The sequence below is a fragment of the Vombatus ursinus genome, unplaced genomic scaffold, assembly GCF_900497805.2.
Source record: "Vombatus ursinus unplaced genomic scaffold, bare-nosed wombat genome assembly UNPS02014167.1, whole genome shotgun sequence".
NCBI classification, from domain to species: Eukaryota; Metazoa; Chordata; class Mammalia; order Diprotodontia; family Vombatidae; genus Vombatus; species Vombatus ursinus.
Window position 1 is genome coordinate 2,737,771 of NW_020953945.1, and position 15,319 is coordinate 2,753,089.

A 15,319-nucleotide genomic window follows, 5' to 3' on the forward strand; every position below is an offset into this window, starting at 1 on the left:
AATAAGCAAGAAATAGAAAGCAGCATAAGGTATAAAATGGTTAATTTTGATTGTGTTAAATTAAAAAGGGTTTGTATGAATAAAACCAATGTAACCAAGATTAGAAGGAAAGCAGAAAATTGTGGGGAAAGTTTTACAATTTCTCAAACAAAGATCTGATATCTCAAATATATAAAGAACTTCATCAAATCTATAAGAATATGAGTCATTCCCCAATTGATAAATGGTCAAAGGATATAAACAGGCAGATTTCCAATGAAGAAATCAAAACAATTTGTGGTCATATAAAAATGCTGTAAATCATTCTTGATTCAAGAAATGCAAATTAAAACAATCTTGAGATATCATTTAACACCTCTCATATTGGCTAAAATGATAGAAAGAGAAAGTGACAAATGTTGGAGGGGATGTAAAAAATTGGGGGACTAATTCACTGTTTGGTGGAATTGTAAACTGCTCCAACCATTTTAGAGAGTAATTTGAAATAATGCTCAATGAGTTACACAACTGCCTATACCCTTCAACCCAACTTCAACCCAACCAATACCACTATTAGGTCTGTTTCCCAAGTTGATTAGGGGAAAAGGAAAAGAATCTTTATGTTCTAAAAATAGTTATAGCAGTTCTCTTTGGGGTGGCAAAGAACTTGAAATTGCAGGGATGCCTATCAATTGGGGAATGGCTAACAAGTTGTGGTATATGATTGTGATGGAACACTACAGTGCTATAAAAAACGATGAGCTTGATGATTTTAGAAAAACATGGAAAGATTTGTATGAAATAACTAAGAGTGAAATGAGCAGAACCAAGAGAATCTTGTGTACAACAACAACAATATTGTTTCAAGAACAACTTTTAGTGACTAAGTCATTTTGACTATTATAAATACCCAAATTAACTACGAAGGACTTATGAATGAAGATGCTCTCTCTATCCAGAGAGAGAACTGATAAATAGATGCATGTATAGTATGGATTTACATATATATGTAAATATGCATGTTGTATGTATATATATCTACATATATATGTAAATATGCATATGTAAATGTATATGCATATTGGTGTCTAATGGTAGCCATTTCTAGAGTGGAGAGGAGGGGCAGGAAAAGAAAGTTATGTGATAACTTTATTATGTATTTAAAAGGAAAAGTAAGTTGTACATAATAGAGTTGCAGTTTCACGTGCATAAAAACAAACAAGCAAAACCACAGCAACAACAAAAAAGAAAGAAAAGAAAATTAACCCACATGTCTCATTCTACAAGTATTCCAGGTAATTGAAATTCCATCACAACCTGAAGGTACCATACAGATCTAGATCCAGAACCAGATCTAGAACCAGAAGGGGCCTTAGAGCCCACTTGGTCCAACCTCTTCATTTCATGGATCAGGAAGTTCAGGTCCAGTGATGAGAGTGACTTACCAGGTGGTAAATGGCAATCACATGGCTAGTAAGTTACAAGCTTGGACCCAAACTTGGTGCTCATTGACCCCATATTTAGTGCTCTTCCCCTGTGCTATATCCTTCCAAATTACAAGTTCCCCTGAAGATAGTTCACACCCCAAAATGAGATCTTGAAGGGAAAAGGATTTGGAGAGAAACACATGATAATAACATTCATTACTGACCACAAGGTAGAGGAGATGTGTGGCCAACCCTTTAACCACCACAGTGTTTCCTAGGGCCTGAGGGTGAGCAGATGTCAGGGAGGGCTTACCTGGGTACAGAACGCGGCTGATCATACCAGGCATCACCATGAGGAAAAGGGGCAGCAGCTTCAGGTAGCCACACAAGATGCAACCAGCTTTCACATGAGACAGGTTCTTCCCTGAGAGGCATCGCTGCACAATCACCTGCCAGGGAAACAGAAAGTGGGGGTGTGTAGGACCCCAGGGCTCCCTTGCTCAAGTTAAAAGGTGCTCCTGCCTAGGAGGGGGATGTGGCCAGGTTCTCATTTCAGGTAGCCTTCAGCTCAGTGTAGAAAAGAATGTTATAGAATTGAAGCTGTCTGGCACTCCAGCACTGGAATGGACAGCCTAGGATGTAGGTAGTAAGTTCCCCACCACAGGAGATATTCAATCAGAAGATGAACAACCATCTATTGATAATGCTGTAGGCAAGCATTTGGACTATATGGCCTCTCAGATAGTGAGGTATTTGTTTTTGCTTTGTTTTGTTTTGTTTTTGATGTTTTTGCTGACCAAAATACAGCATTGAAGCAAACAGGAGAAATGTATCACAGCAGAGCAAGTATTATTTTGCTGATTGTGCCCTGCCAGGCCTAAACCTCAGATCACTCCCACCTTCCACTACCTCCTACAAATGTGCTGCTGGAGGAAGGTGGAGAAAATCATTAAACTGTCCTGATTGGGTCCAATGCAAATTTATGCTACACAACCTAAACTGGGCCCTCACTGCTGCTTGGCAATCCTCCTATACTGCCCTTATCAACTCATGCTCCCATTCTCCAAAGTGGCTCTTCCAGACCTTTTAATTCCTTTAATTCGAATCTCCCATGGCTCCTCCTGCACCCATTTTCTCAGCTGAGAACCTTAAGAACCTCATATTTTATGGCAAAAAAAACTGTATCCATTTTCCATGAACTCCCTCCTCTCCTTTCCCCATCTCCTATCATTCATAGGCCTTCTGCCACCTTCTCCTCCTTCATCCCTGTCTCACATAAAATGGCCCAAGTCCTTACCAAGATTAGCCCCTCTACCTTCTCAAGTGACTCCATTTCATATTGTCTCCTCCAATACATTGTCTCCTCTCTCTGTCATCCCCACTCTCACTTATCTTCAATCTCTCCCTTATTCTGGCTCATTCCCTACTGCCTAAACACATGTTCATTTCCCTCCCATCCTGAAAACGCTCTCACTTGACCCTTCCATCCCTACTGCTGAAGAAAGCAACACCATCCTCCTAGTCTCCCAGATTCACACCCTAGGAAGCATCCTGGACTCCTCACTCTCTCTCACTTCCCATATCAAAGTTGGTGCCAAGGCCTGTGAATTTCACCTCTGCAGCATCTCTCCAATATGTCCCCTTCTCTCCCCTGACACTGCCCCCTTCCTGGTGCAGGCCACCATCACCTCCTGCTTGAACTATTGCAATAGCTGGAGAGGGGGTCTGCTGCCTCAAGTCTTTCCCCACTCCAGTCTGTCCTCCATTCAGACACGACACCATAGTGATCTTACTAAAGCTCAGGCCTGATCATGTCACACACACACACACACACACACACACACACACACACACACACACACGCAATCAGTAAACCCCAGTGGCTCCCTCTAGCTTCCAGGAGTAAATACAAAATGCTGTTTGGCATTCAAAACCCTTCATAACTTTTGTCCCCTCCTCCCTTTTCAGTTTTCTTATATCTCACTCCACAATACGTACTCTTTAATCCATTGACACCGTCCTTCGGGCTGTTCCACAAGCAAGACCCTCCATCTCTCAGTTCCAGGCATTCTCTCTGTCCCCAACATCAGGAATGCTCTATCTCCTCCTTTCTGATTATTGAGTTCCCTGTATTTCTTTGAGTACAAACTAAAATCTCACCTCCTACAGAAAGCTTTCCTCAACCCCTCTTAAATCTAGTGCTAATTAATTCCTATTTATCCTGTACATAGCTTGCTTTGAATATAGTTGTTTGCATGTTATCTCCCCGCATTGTATCATGAGTTCCTTGAGGACGGGGATTTTTTTTGCCTCTTTTTGTATCCCAAGTGCTTAGCATAGTGCCTGGAACATAATAGGTGCATGATAAATGTTTATTGAATAACTGGCTCGGCAATCACAAAAGCTGTGTTCAAATCTCATCTTTGACATTTACTCCATGTGTGACCTCGAGCAAATCATTTCAATGTCTCTGGGCCTCAGTTTCTTCATCTGTAAAATGAAGGTATTGGACTCTATAATCAGTATGATCTTGTGAGCTTTGCTGCTGATGGGTAGACACAATAAAGGGCAGAATGTGGGTCAACTGATGGGGGGAGAGGCACAGGAGAACAACTATTTTGCTTTTCAAGAACTTTTGTGCAGGAAAAAAAGGCTGGATTCAAGGTAGGGAGGGGAAATTAGGAAATAATTTCTGGGAACAGTATTGGCTGAAAATATAGTTTAGAGAAGATTTTAGATGAATTAATGTATGATTAATGCATACTGGCTCACTGAGGCAAGCTGGGGATGCTTGGGAACATATTTCTAACCTCTTGAGGTTAATGACCTGAAGGACAATCATTAAATTATCACAAACCAACATTTGTTGCTTCTAATCAGAGAGAGACTTCAGAGCTGGAGGAGTCTGACCCTGTGGGGAAATACAGCCATGATTCTGTGACAATTTTTTTGTTTTGGATTCTTAACTGTGTGGCCGTGAGCAAGTCCTTTACCATCTCTAGACCTGTTTCCCCCTGCAAGATGAAGAGGAGCTTAGAGGTCTTTAAATGCATGATCCCATGAAATTTGAACTGTAACTGAATGAAAGTGAATAAATGAGTGCATGTGCATTAGAGAAGAGATAGAGAAAAGAGAAAGTGCATGTGTGAAAGATGAGGGGAGGGAAAAAGGAAAGGTAAGAGAAAAGAGAGAAGAGATGAAACAAAGGTGGAGGAAGGGAAGAGGAAGAAGAAAAGAAGAGAGGAAAGGAGAAAGAAGGAGAACGGGAGAGAAGAAGGAAGGAGAAAGTGAGAAAGGATGAGAGAGGGAAGGGGAAACAGGGAGAGAGGGAAAAAATGAGAAGTTGAGGAAGTTAAGATAGATCTTTGAAAATTGGAATTTGATGTCTGCTTGTTTCCTAGAAATTAGAGGTTTTCAAAAGAGGAGTGGAATATCTCAGGAGCTGGATAGTGCCCCATCACTGAAGGTCTTCAAGCAAAGACTGGATTGATGGCCAACTCAGCTCTGAGATTCTGTGACTCAGTGCTTCGGTGACTCGCTTCCTTCTTTCCTCTAATCTCACTTTGTATTCTGGTCCTATTGACTTTTTAGTGTCGTTGCCATTTTGGCATTGGAATGTTGATGTTTGGGTCCTTGGCTCTACTACTCACTCACTGGTTAGCTGTGACTTTGGGCAAGTCATTGCCCTTCTGGCTTTAGCTTTCTTCTTTGTAAAATGAGGCTGTTCATTCTTCCCCTGTCTCCCTCAAAGCATTCTTAGGACATTCTATTGAAAGGATGAATGGGAAACACTTTGAAAGGAAGAAAGTTCTTTGCACAAACAAGGACATCATCTTTTTCTTAGGTAGCATGAAAAAAGCACAGACCTTGAAATCAGCTTTGGGTTTGAATTTCACCTCTTCTACTCAATTTTGCTCAGCAAATAATTACGAAATGCCCACTATGTGCTAGTCCCTGAGGATAGAGACTTGAAAATGGATGAGTCCCTGTCCTCAAGGAGTTTCCATTCTTCTAAAGGAATGCACCCAAGTAAGGAAGGACTAAGTATATCCAAAGGAATTTCCAGTGGTAGAGAGTAGTTAACAACAGGAGGGCCAGGAAAGGCCCTGAGCAGAGCTTTGAAGGAAGTCAGGGTTTCTAAGAGGCAGGTGAGGCAGGGAGGGTATGAGGCATGGCTCACACACACTATCTGTGTGACTTTAGGCAAGTCTCCTAAGCTCTCTAAGCCAGAGCTTCCTCACTTGAAAAATGAAGAGGTTGAACTGTACAGTGGGCTGATCACAGGCTTTGGGGTCAGAGGACCTGGGTTTGAATCCTGCCTCTATCTCTCACTAGCCATATAGTCCTGGGCAAGCAATTTAACCACTCTGGGCCTCAGTTTCCCTATTTGTTAGGAGAGGAGGCTGAGTTAGAAGATCTCTGAGGTCCTTTCCAGCCCCAGGTCTAGGATCTCATTCTTTCTATTGTATAGAGAAAAGTGAAGTGGTCCTTAGCCTCTTCTCTTTTATGGACATCTCACCTGGTCTGTGCACCAGTACCAAAGAGAAACAAGGTTCATTCCAATGATGATTCCTGGCCATGGCAGTTCACCAGTGATGGGATCCTGGAAGAGGTGGAAGGAGTCTGCTTTGGGCATGTAGCATTCTGGGTGCAGGGTTACATTTTGGTCAGTGATGACAGATGGGATGGCTTTCATGTACTTCTCAGTGAAGGCCTCATACCCTCCCACTTCTGCAAAAGCTAAAAAACATCAGAAAAAAAGTTAACTCTGAGTGTCCAATGAGAGTCAAGAGGCCACATCAGGTGAACCTGTCCTCAGGCCATGACAATTATGTCCATGTATGTGAATGTCATCAACATCCATAGTGTCCCAAACCTATTATTCTCCCCGCCTCTCTCTCAAAAGCCTCTTCTGATCCCCTCCAGGTCATCCTCTTTCCCTAAATTATCTTGTATCGTGTTCACTTGAGGATTCATTCTTTTCTTCCAGGAGAATATAAGCTCCTTGAAGGCGGGGATGATTTCCCTTCTGTTTTTGTATCCCTATTACCTAATATGGTGCCCAACATGGGATTACAATAGTCCTTCCCCATGATCTTCCTCTAATGTCTTCTTGTCAAGTGGAGGTCACCCCAGACTCTTAAAGACCATAATAGCCAAGTGCAAAGTCAGGAAGGTTGTGCTCTGCTGGGAGGTTTGAGTGCTGGCCCAGTGATGGTTGATGCGTGTTTGTCATCTGAGAAATCAGACTGAATTCAGGGAGGCTCATCTCTAATTGTTTTGCCAGATGATCCTTTTTGTCTGTTTGGTTGATTTTTTTGCTTTTTTGTTTTGTTTTATTATTTGCTCAAGCAATGCCTATAAATTATCTCCTGAGGCATGAAGGAGTTGTGATCTATATCAATGTGGGGAGAGGGGGGAAAGTGGACTCCACCAATGAAATTACAGGTCTTTGAAGCACTGGCTAGTTCCCAGCATTGAATTCCTGTTTGTTTTTGAGTTAATTAGCACCTTTCATTACACTGTCTCAGTCACTGTCTCAGCACAATGCCCAGCACATAGTAGATGCTTAAAAAATTATTATTGACTGACTGAGTGATATAGGTACAAGAAGAAAATTTCATCATAAGCCACTGATCTGCTAGGGGGTTGTTAACCCAAGACTACTTCCTTAGGGAAGCCCCAACAGTACACAGAGCACTATGAAATACCATGACAGGGTCTCCACTCACCTAAAGAGCACAGATAATTGGACATGTTTTCCCTAAACTAATTTCTAAATTCTCTGACCTAGGAGGGGCATATATAACTCACAATTAGACTTTCATGGGGATACTCCCATTACCAGTGAAGATAGCAACCACTCCACACGGTAATAGAAATCTAATTCCTCCAGGGCTGGTCTGCTTCATTTTTGTCTTTGAATTTCCAGTGCCTAATACGGTGTCAAGCACATAGTAAGGATGCATCCTTCCACTGGGTTCACATATGAAGCTTTTCCAGCTCAGTAGCACTAGACATAGTTTGTGTTTCTCTGGCAGAGCCTTTAGAGACATAGGGCCATCTCCATGTAATAATGAATCTACAGAGGAGGAAACTCACATGCCAGGGAAGTAAAAGTTGGATTCTCCAGTGCTGCAGAAGCAGAGTCTTATTTCTGCGTCACATAGCCAACAAAATGCAGAGCTAGATGTTTTCTCTGATCCTCACAAACAACAATAACTCTCCAAAACAGGAATTATATGCAAAAGATAAAGTAATTTCATCTGTTTCCACTGTGTAGGACACCCAGAACCCATGCAAAGCAAAACAAATCAATGAGCTAACAACAGAGAAGGTTAATATCTATGCCCCTCCGATGCCCACCCAGCACTCCTTCCCTCATTACCCAGTAGACAGTAAGGCTGCACAAGCCCACGCACAAACTTGCAACAGAACTCAACCCCACGCTCTGCCACCCTCCTGCATGACGCCAAGGAGAACCGAGCCGAAGAAATTTGATCAGACTGTGATAGCAGCAAGGGGGATCAGGACAGCGTCAAGGAGAGGTGCCACAACAGAGCTTCACCAGAAAGTGGGGCAGGACACGTCTGTGTGTGTATGTGTTTGGGTGTGCGGGGATCTGTGGCACTCCATTGAACCTGAGGGAAAGGACAAAGCATACAACAGGAATGGATATGGTAACCAGCAATATGTGGAACCCATTTGCTGGTTCTTGTATCTAGTCTCTGCCCTGAGACTGATGGGTAGGCATCCCTCCTCTAGGTAGAGCTGCTCTGCTGGCTGCCCTCAACTCCAGGATGCTTACAAGCATCATCTGCCCTGCTCAGGGTGGTTTCTGTCTCTGTTTCAGTCAGTTAGTGGTTGCACCTACAAAAGAGAGGGCAGTCCTCCTTATTATGGTGTACAACTGGTGGTGTTGACCATTCTCTCTTTACTAAGGCAGGGAAGTGTGATAAACTGCAGAATGATTTCCTCCAAAATGTAAGAAATAAAAATGTTATGGCTGCTGAATGGTGCTGCAGTGCCATAAGTTAAAATATGGTCTTCTCAGGGGCAGCTAGGTGGCACAGTGGATAAAGCTCCGGCCTTGGAGTCAGGAAGACCTGAGTTCAAATCTGACCTCAGACATATGATACTTACTAGCTGTGTGACCTTAGTTAGGCAAGTCACTTAACCCAGATTGCCTCACAATAAATAAATAAATAAATGAATGAATGAATGAATGAATAAAATTTAAAAATAGTGTTCTCTACTGCCCTCTGCAGCCTGAGAAAGGAAATCCTCTGGATTTCCTGAGTTGCTCTCTCCTGCTGTCTCTGATTCAAAAGGAGGGAAAATAAGTGTTGTGTCTGTTTTGCTGCGAACTGGGCTTTGTTGTGAGAAGACTTGGAGCTGCTTGGACAAAGTCAAATTTCCTGCTATTTAAAGTTCTGAAGAGTTTTAAAATCTCAAGTTGAAAGCGGGTAACACTTTTTTTCTCAGAGCCTTGGTAAGGGTGACTGAATGAAAAGAGCTTGTAATTGCTTCATCAGCTTTAAAGCTGAAAAGGAAAAGCTTTGCCCAGTAACAGAGTGGTTAGAATAAGCCAGGGAAGCTAGCAGAGAAGTTGTGGTGTATATTGTTCCTGAATGAATTGGGGACATCAAGATCTACTGTCCAGAGTTGTGATTTGTCCCAGGCACGTGATTTTCTCCCTCATGGATATATTAAGCTTCTCAATCTCAATCATGGATGTGCTGAGTTTCTTTAAGTGTGTGCCCATTTTTCCACATGGAGACTGGTATGTATTGGTAAGAGAGTATGACCTAGGTTCATGGGTGGATGTTTGGTTATTCATGATTTGCTTTATCTTAATTAAAATTTAGGAGTATTTGTTCTTTGCCTTCTATTGAGTAAATGTCATGATTACTATAGTATTTGCCTTGTTTAGGAGCCATTCTATGCTTAAAAATTTAATGGTATCATGGCAAATAATTTTGTATAAATGGAAAGTGTAACAAATGATGTTCAGGAGTTATATTGGCATATAGAAGGAGTATATATATGTACACACACATGCACACACACAAGCATGCACACACACCAGTGTTATTCTTCAGATGGGGGGGGAGAGAGAGAAGGAGAGACGGATAAAGAGACAGAAAGAGATTGGCCATACTTCTGGAGACTCTATCCTGACCTACTGAAGAGAATGTAGGTTTCGATAAGCAATCCAGCACAGGGACAAGAGAAAGCCTGGGGAGACATGGGAGTGGAGACCAAACATGCGCTACAGCCTAATTATAGATATGGAGCTAAATAAAACCTCAAAAGTCATCTAGTCCAATCTCCCCATTTTACAGAAAAGGACATTGAGGCAAAGAGAGTGAAAGTGACTTGGCCAGGATCTCAGAATTAAATGCCAAAACTGGAATTTGAATCCAGGTCATCTGGAATCCAGGGCCAGTGCCCTGTCTTACCAGACCACACTGTTCTCCATGATAAATTAGAATCTTCCTCTCCTCCCTAGAGTCCTTCACTGCTAAAATCACAGATTTTCAGAGAGCAAGAATAAAAACCCCAAAGGAGAAGGACAGATGGACAGAGCCAAGAACAGGATTCCTGGCTCTTGGATCATATCCAATGGCTCCCACTGCTCTAGGTCCACTCTCCATTCCCCAGGAAGTCTCTGACCTGGTTCGGTTGTACTTACCATAGCCAGTGAGGATGAAAGAACCGACCAGCATAATGACAGTCTGCAGGGTGTCAGTGTAAATCACAGAGGCCAAGCCACCTGCCGAGGATGAGGAGGGAAATGAGGACATTGGATTCCAGGGGAAGGAAAAGAGTGTGGTAACATAGAAACCATTGCTGCTTTAATGTTGTGTCTCTCTTCTCTCATTCTCCTGCACTCCTTGCTTTCTGCCATGGCTGGGGCTCACCCACCTTGGAGAGTCCTTTGGCCCTGTGTCCCCCTGGTTCTCCTCTCTGATCTACCTAGGCCCTGACCCAATACTCTGCCATAATGTCCAGCAATCATGTATGATCTGGTATAGTAGATGTAGCAGTGACCATGAAGTCTAGAGATACCTGGGTTCAAATCCTGCCTTTGGCCTTTACTAGCTTGGTGCACCAAGCCAAGCCATTTAAACTCTGTGATTCTCAGTTTCCTCATCTCTAAAAATGAAGATGATAATAGAAAATAATAGAAAAATAAACATAATAATAATATTAAAGAAGGGTGGATTAGGAGTCCAAGGACCTAGGTTCGAATCTGTGCTCTGCCAAATCAAGCAGTTCATCAATAGGCATTTATTAAGCACCTACTGTGTGCTGGGCACTAATCTGTGTGACTTTGGACAGGTACATTCACTTCTCCAGGCCTTAGTTACTAACTCCACTGTAAAATGAGGGAGTCAAAACTAGGCACCTTTAAAGTCCCTTCTGGTTCCAAATCTATGGTGCCATCTGTAGTGCCCAACTCACCCAGGGTTGCTGTGAGGCTCTGTAAGACAGTGTGAAGCCCTAGGTACCTGTCAGTTGTTGGGGTCCATGAGATCTAGAGTCACAGTGGAACATTTGATCCAATACCCTTATTTTACAGAGGAATAAACTGAGGTACAGAAAAGGGCACTGACACACCTAAAACCACTCAGGTAGACAAGTCGAGATTTGGAACCTATCCCCTTAAATCCAGGTATGTACTTTTTGCATGATGCTGCATTGCCTGGACCAATTGGGTTGGTGTGACCAATTTGGTTGACCCCAGCATTCAGTGTGTGCATGTGTGCATGCACATGTGTGTGATGCTTCTGGGTCCCATTGAGTGGACATTGACTTGCTGCTTTGGACTATACACACTGACTCTTCCCAGTATTCTTCTAAATTCTTGCCCTCTGCTCTTTGGCCCTCCTCTTCAACCCACAGAAGCCCAGGTCCCAGAAACTAGGCCCTGGGGCCACATTTTTTTGGGTTGGGCTTTGCCCAGGTCACAGGTGGGAAATGAATGGGTGCTGTCTTCTTGCAGTATAGACCCATAGCACTGCTACTTGATGATCTTCCAGCTCTACAACCTTTGTTCTACAGATGAGGAAACTCTGGCTTGGAGAAGGATCATGACTTACCCAATATCTCACAAAAGCAGAGCCAGCATTCAAACCTAGGCCTCCTGCTACTATCTTTTAGACCACATTCCTTCTTGCTTATCTTAGTAACAGAAGCACAAATCTCAGAGCTGCAAAGGTCCTCAGTGGCTATTGAGTCTGGCTCATGCCCCCAAAGAATATCTAGGATAATATGTGATTGTGCAGTCTCTGCTTGAAAGTCTCCAGTGATGGAGAACTCACTACCTCTGGAGGCAGCCTGTCCTACCTTGGGGCAGCTCTCACAGTTACAAAGTTCTCTCATTGATTCAGCCCAAATTTGCCTCTTCACAATGTTCACTCATTGCTTTGGGTTCTGCCTTGTGGGTCAAAGCAAAACAAACAGATCTAATCCTTCTTTTTCATGACACCCTTACAAATACTTGAAGTTAGGCATCATAGACCCCCTAAGTCTTCTCTCCTCCAGTCTAAACATCTCAAGTTTATTCAACCAGACCTTATGCAGTAGGCACTGTCCTGAGAATCCCAGGGGCCTTAGAGGGCATTGAGTCAGATAGAGAACACCCAGCAGAGGCTGAAGGACTCACCTGCAATAGTGAAGATCCCCGTGATGATGAGTAGGATGAAGATGGCTACATAAAGATCCAACCCAAGGGCCACCTTGATGAATATGGCCCCAGAGAACATGTCTGCCTGAGGATGAGAGAAGATGTAAGGATCAAGGAGGAGGGAAGCTTGTGCCTGCTGAAGGATAATGATGATGGAAGAAATAAAATGCTCCAGGTTAGAAACCTGGACTCTGTGTCAGAATCTGGGTCCTGTTCTGGCTACGCCCCTGGATTTACTGTGCAACCTTGAGGAAGTCTCCTTCCCTCTCTGGTCCTCATTCATCTCATCTATAAAAAGAGAGGGCAGACCAAGATGATGGAGATCCAGTGCGTCATTCCCCTGGAAAGTATGTCAGAAGATTTGGAGTCAGAAGATTTGACCTTGAACCCAGGCTCTCTGCCTTACTGCTTGGGTGGTCTTGGCTATTGGCTTCTCCTCTCTGGGTCTCAGTTTTCTTCTCCATGAAATGGGGAGGTCCTACTAAGATGACTAGAAAGTTGTGGGGTCCAGAGGACTACACTGAATTGGGAATCTGAAGCCTTGGGTTTGAATCCTGGCTCTGGGACTTACTGCCTCTGGGATCTTCCTGTCACTGGGCTTCAACTTTCTCATGTGTAACATAAGGAATTCAGACTAAGATGATGGGGAAGTAGTGGGAAAAGTCTGAGTTTGGAGTAAAAAAGCCTCAGTTTGAATCTCAGCTCTGTCTGTTACTACCTATGTGACCTTGGACACGTCTCTTCCCCTCTAGAAGCCTCAGGTTATTAATTTGTGAAATAAAGGAGTTGGATGCAATGATACCACCAGCTCTTATTTTCCATGAACGCTTTAACACTTCCCGGATGTGTAATTTTGTCTGTGGATGGTCTCTCCACCATTCCAGAATGCAGCCCACCTGTGCCTCAGTAGACAATCCTTGACAGATTGCTTTGCCAAAAAAAATTCAATTCTTTTGCAGTATACTTGGACTTACAGGTCACCTTCCTGATGTGATGGGAATTCAGCAGAAGGATTGACAGAGTCCTTGAATGGACTGGAGAGGACCCTAGGAGATCCCCTAGTCCAAAGCCCTTGTTTCCCAGAGGAGGAAAGGGAATCCCTGAGAAGTTGAGTGATTTTTTTCAAAGTAATACAGCTTAGAAAGCTCAAAGACTCTAAGTCTAGCATTCCTTCCCTGACATCTTAGTGGCCACGAGACCTGGGGATTTTTGTTGTTCAGTCTTTTTCAATCATGTCCCACTCTTCATGACCCCATTTGGGGTTTTCTTGGTGAAAATATTGGAGCAATTTGCCATTTCCTTCTCTACCTCGTTTTACAGATGAGGAAACTGAGGCAAACAGGGTAAGTGACTTGCCCGGGGTCACACAGCTAATAAGTGTCTGAGGTCAAATTTGAACTGAGGAAGATGAGTCCTCCTGACTCCAGGTTCTTGCTCCGTGCACCATGGCACCATCTAACAGCCCTAGACCTATGAATGCTCTGTTGTAAAGCACCTTTGGCTGCCTTCCTCCTGGCCTCCCTACTCAAGAGAGAAATGTACAGAGAATTAGAGGCTTCAGTCTTTCCCTAGAGACTCTTCATGTGGAGTTCTGAGATGCTAAGAGGCAGGGTAGCATGGTGACAAGAACCAAGAAGCCCTTGGTTCCAGTCCTGTCCCTGTGCCACATGGACTCTGTATGTCAAACCACTTTGTCTCTTAATGATTCCAGGGAACTCTCAAAGACTCTTAAGTTAACAGATGAGCTGAGTTGATGGAAGGAGTTTCCACACTGGAAGTTTCCTACACGTTTGTAGACCTCATGCTCCCCTTTCCCCACAAGAAAAGGAAGTGATATCAAAGTATGAGTAGACACTATTTGAAGACAGCATGAAGGTCATATCATTGAGTGAAAAACAACACGTGTCATGAGAAAAGTGGGAGCTGTTGGGGTGGCCTGGCCTTTTGACACACCCTGCTATTCCCTGGGTTCTTGCCAAGTCCTGATCCAGCTCAGAAAACTGTGACATTGTGATTAGAAGCTCATTACTGGTCCCTCCCCCTACTTTCCCCTGCTTATCAGGCCTTTGAAATGTCCATTAGCAGCTAAAGCATTTGTAAGAGTTCTCTCTGTCCTGGGATATAACACTCCTACTTTTGTTTACCAACTCTGTATGTCTAAACAGAAAGAAAAACAAAGCTCAGAGATCATCAGGTGCCAGCTCCATATTTTACAGAAAAGGAAACTGAGTCTGAGAGAAATGTAGTGACAAGTGCCATGGTCACACAGCCAGTGAATGAAAGGGTCAGGAATTCAGGATTTAAGTCTTTGGGCCCCAAGCTCAAGGGTTCTGGTACAGTGTCTTCACTACTCAATGTGCACTCCCAAACAATACCTCCTTTTATTCTGCTTACTCTGTGTGACCTTGGATAAGTAATTTTCCCACTCTGGACCTTTTTCCTTTTTTGTAAAAAGACAAGACCCAGTGGACTCTTAGGTCCTTGCCAGCTTTAGGATGATGCTGTGAAAATATTAGAGTCACATTGGAATTTGTGGCTTAATTAGTAACCTGAGGAGAACCTCTTATCACCCAGAGCAGAAAATAAGTGAACAAAAGGTCGGGTCTTTGAGATTAATAGCTATTAAAACCTCTCACAAAAAGCTGAGGCAAGAGTGAACTTCTATAAGTGTGGCTGCCACTCCAACATTATCAGTGGGGAGCTGCCATTCAAGGCCTCCAACAATCTGGCCTCACCTGCCCATCCACTGTTATCACTCTTCCTCTCCACTATGAACCCTCAGCCCCAGGAAGACCAAGCACCTGCCTACCCCCAGCTCACTCTCACCTCCACACCTTGGCTCATGCTGTTTAGCCACAAACCGGAAGGGGTTTCAGAGGAGCATCGTGTCCTTCGTGCTAACAGCACAAAATTAGGGGAAGGAGTTGAACACGCCTCAACTTTACTCAGCTTCTTTGCTCTCCCCTTTCTCCCTGTTCAAATTCTACCACCCAGTAGGAGAACTTGTTCCAAGTCTCACCTCTGCCCGGAATTCCAGAGAGCAAGAATTCATGGGACCTCAGCAGTTACCGAGTTCAACCCATAAACCAGGGATTCTTAATCTGGGGTTAAGATATGATAGAGATTATTAAGATTATTAAGATATGAATGATAGAGAGATAGACAGATAGATAGATAGATAGATAGATAGATAGATAGATAGATAGATAGATAGATAGAT

The 15,319-nt window shown here is 43.4% G+C and overlaps 1 protein-coding gene across 1 annotated transcript in view; it reads right to left on the reverse strand.

The window, feature by feature from the left end:
* The window catches only part of LOC114041146 (sodium/glucose cotransporter 1-like), a 37,704-nt gene that overhangs the window by 14,830 nt on the left and 7,555 nt on the right, over positions 1-15,319 (reverse strand). Inside the window, exons 3-6 of the mRNA XM_027859423.1 lie at positions 12,079-12,232; positions 10,102-10,182; positions 5,926-6,146; positions 1,720-1,855 (exon numbers count right to left, since the gene is read on the reverse strand). Coding sequence (XP_027715224.1) covers positions 1,720-1,855; positions 5,926-6,146; positions 10,102-10,182; positions 12,079-12,232 — 592 coding nt within the window. The remainder of the gene's footprint in view (positions 1-1,719; positions 1,856-5,925; positions 6,147-10,101; positions 10,183-12,078; positions 12,233-15,319) is intronic.